At 48.6% G+C, this 10,681-nt stretch overlaps 1 protein-coding gene across 2 annotated transcripts in view; it reads right to left on the bottom strand.

The window, feature by feature from the left end:
• The window catches only part of si:ch211-14k19.8 (interphotoreceptor matrix proteoglycan 2), a 64,280-nt gene extending 58,209 nt beyond the window's left edge, over nt 1-6,071 (bottom strand). The window contains exons 1-2 of one of the 2 annotated variants that reach the window (XM_059979738.1): nt 5,799-6,071; nt 1,525-1,905 (exon numbers count right to left, since the gene is read on the bottom strand). In XM_059979738.1, the coding sequence (XP_059835721.1) occupies nt 1,525-1,905; nt 5,799-5,841 (424 nt within the window). In that variant the 5' untranslated portion in view covers nt 5,842-6,071. The remainder of the gene's footprint in view (nt 1-1,524; nt 1,906-5,798) is intronic. The other variant, XM_059979739.1, reaches the window with a different exon arrangement.
• Nucleotides 6,072-10,681: the final 4,610 nt, after the last annotated feature.

The following is a 10,681-nucleotide window of genomic DNA, read 5'->3' as shown; positions in this document are numbered from 1 at the left end:
GATGAGTGGTGACCTGATAGAGGTGTACAAGATGATGAGAAGAATTGATGGTGTGGATAGTCAGAGGCTTTTTCCCAGGGCTGAAATGGTTGTCACAAGAGGACACAAGTTTAAGGTGCTGGGGAGTAGGTACAGAGGAGATGTCAGGGGTACGTTTTTTACCCAGAGAGTGGTGAGTGTGTGGAATGGGCTGCCGGCAACAATGGTGGAGGCAGATACGATAGGGTCTTCTAAGAGGCTTTTAGATAGGTACATGGAGCTTAGTAAAATAGAGGGCTATGGGTAAGCCTAGTAATTTCTAAGGTAGGGACGTGTTCAGCACAACTTTGTGGGCTGAAGGGCCTGTATTGTGCTGTAGGTTTTCTATGTTTCTATGTCCACTGCATCTGTTCCCAGGATGAGGCTTTCCATTCCAGATATGTCCTCCTTCTTCAAAGAGTTTCCCTTCCTCTGCCATTGATGCTGCCCTCACCCAAGCCTCCTCCATTTCATGGACACCTGTCCTCACACCACCTTCCCGCTACCATAACAGGAATGGAGTTACCCTTGTCCTCACCACGAGCCTCTACATCCACTATATTATTCTCCATATCACCATCTTCAGTGGGATCCTACCACTAAACACATCTGCCCCTCCAGCCCACTCTGCACTTTCTGCAGGGACTGCTCTGTCCATAACTCCCTCGTCCACTCATCCCTCCCCACCGATCTCCCTTTAGGTAGGACAAGTGTGACACCTCCCTCAGCACCATTCAGGCCCCAAGCAGGTGACCATTCGCCCGTTGGGGGGGGGGGGTCACCCACTCTACCAGTGCAGCCTCCTCTACATCGGTAAGATCTGATGTAGTTTGGGGATCGCCTCATCGAGCAACTTCATTCTCTTTGCCACAAAAGGCGGGTTTTCCTTTTCCCATTCTGGCATGTTGGTCCAGCTTTTAACCTGACAGCATGAACATCGATTCCTCTAATGTCTGGTAATTTCTCCCCCTCCCCCTTCTCTCACATTCCATTCCCCAATTTGGTTCCCCTCTCACTCCTCCTCTTCTCCTCAAGTACCCATCACTTCCCTCTGGTGCCCCTCCTCCTTCCTTTTCTCCATTGGTCCACCATCCTGTCCTATCAGATTCCTTCTTTTTCAGCTCTTTACCTCTTCGACCTATGACCTCCCGGCCCTTTACTCCCTCCCCCCACCCCCCGCCATACCTGGTTTCAACTCTCACCTGTCAGCTTGTCCTCCTTCCCCTTCTTCCTTTCCAGTCCTGGTGAAGGGTCAGGGCCTGAAACATCAACTGTCTCATCTGCTGACTTCTTCCTGCACTTTGTGCACATTGCTCTATTTCACTGTCAGTCAAATTTCCACAAAATACAAGTTCTTCCCTCACGCTTCCTCCCCCCCCCGCCCCCCGCCCACCATTCACACAGAATTGAGGAACGTCCCACTTCTCGCCGCGCTTATAATGGCCAGAATCCCGGCGTGGCTCAAACCAACGAGCTTCCCCTAGTCACAGTCTGTGTGAGGCTTACCCAAGTAGCGCAGGGTAAGCCCATGCTCGAAGCCAGACACCGGTGCTTCAAGAACGATGATACCTGGCCCTTGCCCTCGGATCACAAGCTTCCTGCCGCCCTTGGGGACGCTCCAGAAGAGACCACAGAATTCTCTTTCATTTTCTGTTGCTTCCAATTTGATTTCCAAGTAGGCAGAATTGCAACCGACAACAGCCCAGGACACGGTCTGTTGGGGGACAACCTCCAACTGGACGGCCTCCGCATTGTCCGGGAGAATCCAGGAGCACCTGTCCCCGTTGATGGAGTCAGACAGTGGCAGGAAGTATTGCACGGTTCCATGGGTGGTACTGGAGAACAGAACACCGCCACATTCCTGGTGGGTTGGACCAAGGAGAAGCCCTGAGGGATACAGAGAGTGATTAAACAACTGCGCTCACTCAGTGTTGGGATGCGGCCCTGTTGTGCTCAGAGCCAGTGCGGGGGAAACACAGTCGAGTGAGTTGGCTTGTGTGCAATTTCCATGAGGTACGGGTACAATGAAAAATTTGCTTACAGCAGCATCACAGGCAGGTGCAGTACGTGCAGAGCACACAGTATGTAACTTATACATAAATTATACAAGACAATGAGAGAGAGAGAAAGACAGCACGAAAAATGGACGCAATAGAGCTAAGTCCATGGCGGTGGAAGCGGCTGTGTGTAGAGTCCCATTGCTCCCGTCGGATTAGGATTGTGAGGGTAGTTCAAGAACCTAATGGTTGTTGAAAGTACTGAACCTGTTCTACAGACAGCCAAAGATCCAACACAGTTCTGTTATATTCAGCCACTACTGTCCTGGGATACAACAAGGAAACATGCTTAACCCATTGCTCTACACTCATGACTATGTGGCTAGACACAGCTAACGTGCCATCTATAAATTCTCTGAGAACACCACTGTTATTTCAGATGGCGATGTGGAGGCGTACGGAAGCAAAATGGATCGGCTAGTCGAGGGGTGTCACAACAAAACAGCCTTACATCCAATGTCAGCAAGACCAAGGAACTGATGGTGGTCTTCAGAGAAGGGGGACAACAATCCTTATCGAGGGGGCAGCAGCGAAAAGGGGAGCACCTCAGAGGATCTACCCTGGGCCCAGCAAATCGTGAGAAAGGCGTGCCAGTGGGAGTGCGAGGAGATTTGCAATCTCACCAAAGACTCCAGCCAATTCCTATGGATGTTCAGTGGGGAGCATTCTAACGGGTACAGCACTGTCTGCTTTGGAGATGCCAATGGAAAGAATCGACAGAGGCTTTGGAGCCTCCCTCATGAGGTCACCTACTACAGATAGGGTCTACTTTCACTATCCGGGACATGCCCTCTTCTCTTTACTACAATCAGGGAGCCTGAAAACCCACACTCAGCATGATAGGGACAGCTTCTTCCCGTACACAATCAGACTTCTCAATGGTTCAAGTATTCATGAACACTGCCTCACTATTGCTCTTTAATTATTCATTTAATTAATTATTTTATTGTAATTTATAGTTTTCTTTTATGCTAGCACTGTAGTGCTGTCAAAAAACAGCACATTTCACTGTGCCAATAAACCTGATTGTGATTCTGCACACAGTCAGTGTGGGCTCACAGGGTCCTGTCACACACGGTCAGTGCGGGCTCACAGGGTCCTGTCACACACGGTCAGTGCGGGCTCACAGGGTCCTGTCACACACGGTCAGTGCGGGCTCACAGGGTCCTGTCACACACGGTCAGTGCGGGCTCACAGGGTCCTGTCACACACGGTCAGTGCGGGCTCACAGGGTCCTGTCACACACGGTCAGTGCGGGCTCACAGGGTCCTGTCACACACGGTCAGTGCGGGCTCACAGGGTCCTGTCGCACACGGTCAGTGCGGACTCACAGGGTCCTGTCGCACACGGTCAGTGCGGACTCACAGGGTCCTGTCGCACACGGTCAGTGCGGACTCACAGGGTCCTGTCGCACACGGTCAGTGCGGGCTCACAGGGTCCTGTCACACACGGTCAGTGCAGGCTCACAGGGTCCTGTCACACACGGTCAGTGCGGGCTCACAGGGTCCTGTCGCACACGGTCAGTGCGGGCTCACAGGGTCCTGTCGCACACGGTCAGTGCGGGCTCACACTGTCCTGTCACACACGGTCAGTGCGGGCTCACAGGGTCCTGTCGTACACGGTCAGTGCGGGCTCACAGGATCCTGTCACACACGGTCAGTGCGGGCTCACAGGGTCCTGTCACACACAGTCAGTGCGGGCTCACAGGGTCCTGTCGCACACGGTCAGTGCAGGCTCACAGGGTCCTGTCGCACACGGTCAGTGCGGGCTCACAGGGTCCTGTCGCACACGGTCAGTGCGGGCTCACAGGGTCCTGTCACACACGGTCAGTGCGGGCTCACAGGGTCCTGTCACACACAGTCAGTGCGGACTCACACTGTCCTGTCACACACGGTCAGTGCGGGCTCACAGGGTCCTGTCACACACGGTCAGTGCGGGCTCACAGGGTCCTGTCACACACGGTCAGTGCGGGCTCACAGGGTCCTGTCACACACGGTCAGTGCGGGCTCACAGGGTCCTGTCGTACACGGTCAGTGCAGGCTCACAGGGTCCTGTCGCACACGTCAGTGCGGGCTCACAGGGTCCTGTCGTAGACGGTCAGTGCGGGCTCACAGGGTCCTGTCGCACACGGTCAGTGCGGGCTCACAGGGTCCTGTCGTAGACGGTCAGTGCAGACTCACAGGGTCCTGTCAGACACGGTCAGTGCGGGCTCACAGGGTCCTGTCGTAGACGGTCAGTGCAGACTCACAGGGTCCTGTCAGACACGGTCAGTGCGGGCTCACAGGGTCCTGTCGTAGACGGTCAGTGCAGACTCACAGGGTCCTGTCAGACACGGTCAGTGCGGGCTCACAGGGTCCTGTCACACACGGTCAGTGCGGACTCACACTGTCCTGTCACACACGGTCAGTGCGGGCTCACAGGGTCCTGTCACACACGGTCAGTGCGGGCTCACAGGGTCCTGTCACACACAGTCAGTGCGGACTCACACTGTCCTGTCACACACGGTCAGTGCGGGCTCACAGGGTCCTGTCGTAGACGGTCAGTGCGGGCTCACAGGGTCCTGTCGCACACGGTCAGTGCGGGCTCACAGGGTCCTGTCGTAGACGGTCAGTGCGGGCTCACAGGGTCCTGTCACACACGGTCAGTGCGGGCTCACAGGGTCCTGTCACACACGGTCAGTGCTGGCCATGCTCTCTCTCTCTCTCTCTCTCTCTCTCTCACTCACTGTCTCAATGTCAAACGCTGAACAGGGCAAAGTTTGGGAAATTCGCAATTGCGTGATTTGGATGAATGGAAGAAAGGTGACATTTATATTAAAATGTATTACAAATGTGAACAACCATTTAATTACATGTAACAAAGCGCTGGAGGAACTCAGCAGGTTAGGCAGCATCTATGGAAATGAATAAACAGCTGCTATTTAATAAACGTGGTCATTGAATAAACAAGACCTGAAGAAGGGTCTCGGCCCGAAACGTTGAAAGTTCATTCATTTCCATAGATGCTGCCTGACCTGCTGAGTTTCTCCAGCATTTTTTGTGTGTTGCTCTGGATTTCCAGCATCTCAGAATCTCTTGTGTTTTTCATTTTATTACGTACATGGGTATAGCAACACGTTTATTTAATTTCTATCGGTAACGGCTCAGCCCGCAACTCAGTGCCACAGTGTGCATACCCTGAAACGTGGGCAGTTTTGAGCGCACCTCTCAGGCAAGGTGCCGTCAACTAGAAGAGCTGCAGATGACGGGAGAATCTAGTGTTTCTGCAGGCCGGGTCTCGTCGTTGTATATTATGTGAGTAGCATTTGTCAACCCACAAATTAAATATCTGCAGGCGGAGAGGGAACGGGTAACAGCTAGACAGACCAGCACTGTTGTACACATTGCCATCGCTGGTACGCACTGTCCTATAGTACAGAGTCTGTGGTGAGACATACTGTCCCATAATACTGCGACACTCGGTCCTTTTATACACAGTAAAGGCGAGGACATACACCGTCCGTACACGTTATTCTTTCACTTTATGCGCCACAGAGAAGTAATTTCCAGACACAAAATGCATCAGATTGTAAGTGACCACTGGCTCTTCAGAAAAGTACGTTGATTTTTTTACTAAATCCTGCTTTGGCCTATAATTTTAAAAAAACGCGCGACGGAGTTTCCGCTATAAACAATCTCTCCCATTCCTTCCACTCTTTTATTTCGGACTGTTCATTCCGATTACCTGCATTGGCGAGAAGCAAGAGGCAGTTGGTTCTGGCCCACATAATTCATCCAGGAGGAATGCGAGGAGTCCGCAGGGAAGATAGCGGCATCTGACCCGGGAGCTGCATTTATCGGAGTGAGAGGCAGGGCGCCCGGCGGCGGGTTGCTCGCTGAATCTGATATCTCATCTCTTGTGGTTGGCTGCCGGTCAGAAAGGATATCCTTTTAGGATCCAGTCAGGGAAACGTGACGGAGAACTGTGTGTGTGGATTGGGCTGAGGGTCAACCAGCAGGGACGGTGCAAAAGGTCGGGAGGGACAGCGCTTTCGAGAGTGGGAAAAACCCGAGGGTAGCTGGGGATACGTACTGAGGGAACGGGGGGGTGGGGGGAGCACAGGGAACGGGACTGTATCAGTTGCTAGCTTTCTGCCCATTTTCAGTCTAGGTGGATAACCACATATAACATTTACATTCACAGATACGCGGCGACTTGTAGAGGTGTCAGAGACATTGATAATTTTTAACATGGATATACGGTATCTGAAGACATAAAACTGCACCATTCCGCCATCATGTGGAGAAAACGTTTACTACAGCATACATCCTCCTTTCCCGGTGCCAGAGTACCTGGATGCAGCTCCCGGTTGCTTCTCAGGCAGATTGTGACTTCTCTCCACCCCACGCATAACTAATTACTAATACATAATGAATTCAACAGCGAATTCGGGGCAAATTTAATTTAGATTGCTTACAATCTATAGAGGTCATTACGAAAAGAGTTCGAGAAAAATTAAACCAGGCAGAACTCGAAGCCAGGGGAAATATGGGGGGAGAAAGACTTACAAGAGATTGGAGAGCCGGGTAATTTATTCTTTGGAGCGCAGGAGACTGAGACATGAGTCCTGAAGGGTTTCAACCTGATACGTCGACTATCACAGATGCTGCCTAACACGCCGAGTTCCTCCAGCATTTTGTGGGTGTTGCTTCAGACTTTCTCGTGTTTATGACATGACTTTATTGACGAGTATAAAATAACGAGGGGAACAGAAAGGGTGACGCTCTCAATCTTTTTTTCTCAGGGTTCGGAATGGAGAACTGGAAAGCATCGCTTTAAAGTGTATGGGAAAAAGATTTAGTAGGAAATTGGGGGGGCATTTTTTTTTACACAGAAGAAATCTGTGTAGAATGATCTACCAGAGGGAACGGTTGAGGGAGGTTCAAAAACAACTTTTAGAAGACATGGAATCATAGGGAACGACAGCGCAGAAACAGGCCATTTGGCCCATCTGGTCCATGCCCGTTATTCTGGTTAGTCCCATCGGCCCACACCTAGACCACAGCCCTTCATTCTCCTAAATGTTGAAATCGAACCCATATCCACCACTTCCTCTGGCAGCTCGTTCCACGCTCCCACCATCCCCTAAGTGAAGTTGTTAACTTCCGCTTCCCTTTAAAAGTTCCTTTTACTCCAGCCCGATACCTTTCCCACCCACCAGGCTTCACCTATCACCTTTTAGCTCGACCTCCTTTCCTTCTCCCGACCTTTTTTATTCTGGCATCTTGCCCCTTCCTTTCTAGTCCTGAAGAAGACACTCAACCCAAAAAGTTGACTATTGGGTCAATGACTACTAATTTTCATAGAAGCTGCCAGACCTACTGAGTTCCTCCAGCACTTTGTGTATGTTCCTCTTAAATATTTTACCTTTCACCCTTAGCCCATGACCTCTTGTTCCAGTTTCACCCAACCTTCGTGGAAAAAGATTATTTGCAATACTCTAGATATACCGCTCATAATTTTGTATACCTTTATCAAATTGCCCCTCATTCTCCTACTCTCCAGGGTATAACATCCTAACCCATTCAGCCTTTTCCTTTAACTCTGGTCCTCAGTTTCCAGCAACATCCTTGTAAATTTTCTCTGTACCCTTTCAAACACCAAACTCCAAATTTGGTCTTATACTTCAACATAGAAAACCTACAGCACAATACAGGCCCTTTGACCCACAAAGCTGTGCTGAACATGCCCTTACCTTAGAAATTACCTAGGGTTACCCATAGCCCTCTAGTTTTCTGAGCTCATGTACCTGTCCAGGAGTCTCATAAAAGACCCTATAATATCTGCCTCTACCATCGTCGCTGGCAGCCCATTCCACACACTCACTACCTTCTGCATAAAAAAACTTACCCCTGACATCTCCTCTGTACCTACTTCCAGCATCTTAAATCTGTGCCCTCTTGCACTAGCCATTCCAGCCCCGGGAAAAAGCTTCTGACTATCCACACAATCAATGCCTCTCATCATCTTATACACTTCTATCAGGTCGTCCCTCATCCTCCGTCGCTCCAAGGAAAAAAGGCCGAGTTCACTCAACCTATTCTCATAAGGCATGCTCCCCAATCCAGGCAACATCCTTGTAAATCTCCTCTGCACCCTTTCTATGGTTTCTACAGTAGGTGACTAGAACTGAGCACAGTACTTGGAGTACTGTGGGGTCTGATGAGGGTCCTATATAGCTGCAACGTTATCTCTCGGCTTCTAAACTCAATGCGCCAAATGCTCTCTCAACCAGTCAACCTGCGCAGCAGCTTTGACAGGGACCCCAAGATCCTTCTGATCATACCATTAATACTATATCCTGCCATCATATTTGACCTACCAAAATAACATCCCAACTCCTGTCCTCAATACTTCGATTTATGAAGGCCAATTTGCCAAAAGCTCTCATTACAACCCTATCTACCTGCGACACCATTTTCAAGGATTCTCAGATCCCTGTTCTACCGCACACCCCAGTGCCCTACTGTTCACACTGTGTAAGTCCTACCCTGGTTTGTCCTCCCAAAGTGCAACATCACACATTTGTCTGCTCTAAATTCCATGTCATTTTTCAGCCCAGTTTTCCAGCTGGTCCATATAACTCTGCAGGTTTTGATAGGCATCCACACTGTCCACTACACCCCCAATCTTGGGGTCATCCACAATTTTGCTGATCCAGGTTACTACATTATCACCCAGATTATTGATATAGATAACAAACAACAGCTGACTCCACACAAGCCTCCAGTCAGAGAGGCAACCATCTACTACCGTTCTCTGGCTTCTCCCACAAAGCCAACATCAAATCCAATTTACTACCTCAGCTTGTATGCCAAGTGACTGACCTTTTTGACCAACTTCCCATGCAGAACTTTATCAAAGGCCTTGAGAAAGTCCATGTACTGACTTTCCTGATAACCTCCTTGAAAAAAATCTAAGATTGGTTAGACATGAACTGTCATGTACAAAGCTATGTTGACTATCCTTAATCAGATCTTTTTTTATATATATACTCCTATCTCTGATCCCTTAGAATAACCCATTAATTTACCCACTACTGACATCAGACTCGCCAGCCTGTAATTTCCCTACATATTCTTAAAGCCTTTATTGAAACAGAACATTAGCTACCCTCCAGTACTTGTTGCCAAGGCCATCTTAAATACTTTGCCAGGGCTATGCAACTTTGGAACTAGCCTCCACAAGTTCCAACTGCTCTCAACATAGTTTGTAAATGGTCTATGGCCTCACTGTTGTTTTGAAAATAGTTCTATAGATTGTGTCCATTTCCTGAGTAAATATACAAAAAAAAGTCCATTTCAGTTTGCCTCATTTCATTTGGCACCATTTCAGGTGGACCAATTTTGACCCTTGCTAACTTTTTTTCTGAATATTCCTTGAAAACCCCCTAGATTCCCAAAATCTGTACAGGAAAATACTGTACAAACTCTCAATATTTCACTTTTGAAGACTTCCCACTTATCAAGCATCCCTTTGCCTGAAAACCTGCCAAGTTCTTTCTGATGGCATCAAAATTGGCCTTTCTGCAATTTTAAATCTCAACTGACGACCAGTCCTGTTCTTTTCCATAATTAGCTTTAAACTAATGGAATTATGATCACCAGAATCAGTGTTCGCCTGCACAAACTTGTCACCTGCCCTGTCTTGTTCCCTAATAGGAGATCCAGTATTAGACTTCATGCAGTTAGGACCTCTATTTATTAAGGAAACTTTCCTAAACACATTTGACAAACTTTATCCCCTCTAATCCCTTTACAGTACGAGAGTCCCAGTGAGTATGTGGAAAGTTAAAATCACCTTATTTTACTTGCTACTGTCTGCAATATCTCTACAAATTTGTTCCTCTAAATCCTGCTATTGGGTGGTCTATAATTCCATTAACATGGCCATCACTTTTCTATTCCTCAGTCCACCCATATTACCTCAGTAGATGAGCCCACCAGTCTGAGCATTGCTCTGACATATACCTTGACAAGTAATGCCACCCCTTCCCCTTCAATACCTCCCTATCCAGTCTAAAAGAACTGAATCCTGGCTCAGTCCTGCAACCATCTCAATAATGACTATATCATAATTACACCTTGCACTGAAACAGATGCACCTCAGAACATTCTTCTTGCCATGCTCAACCTGTTTTGGTTGGACAAATACAGAGATTGGAAAGGTTCAGAAGGTTATGAGCCAAACATGGACAAATGGGACAAACTTGGATGAAGCATCTTCATCAGCATGGACTAGTTGCACCCAAGGGCCTATATTCATGTTGTACAACTATAACATAGTTAGTGGTATACACATGCTGCAATGGACTTGTTGGATCAGCTGGCCTGTCTGTGCTATACTGTATAACTATGTCTATTAACTGAAAACTAACTTACCACAAATCATCCATAAAAACAGTAGTTTTGCAGGTTTTGCTTACAGAAACACCAGAATCAGGATTACCAGTCACAGGACACTACAGCAGAGATGAAGGTGGTGATGAATGGGCAGATATGGGACTTCAGCCACTTGCAGGGATAAGTACTGAGAGGGACAAATGGAGTGATCCCTGCAAAAATAGT

This window comes from Hypanus sabinus, chromosome 9, assembly GCF_030144855.1.
Source record: "Hypanus sabinus isolate sHypSab1 chromosome 9, sHypSab1.hap1, whole genome shotgun sequence".
NCBI lineage: Eukaryota > Metazoa > Chordata > Chondrichthyes > Myliobatiformes > Dasyatidae > Hypanus > Hypanus sabinus.
The sequence above is the reverse complement of the archived record's forward strand: the minus strand, read 5'-3'. Positions and strand labels throughout refer to the sequence as shown.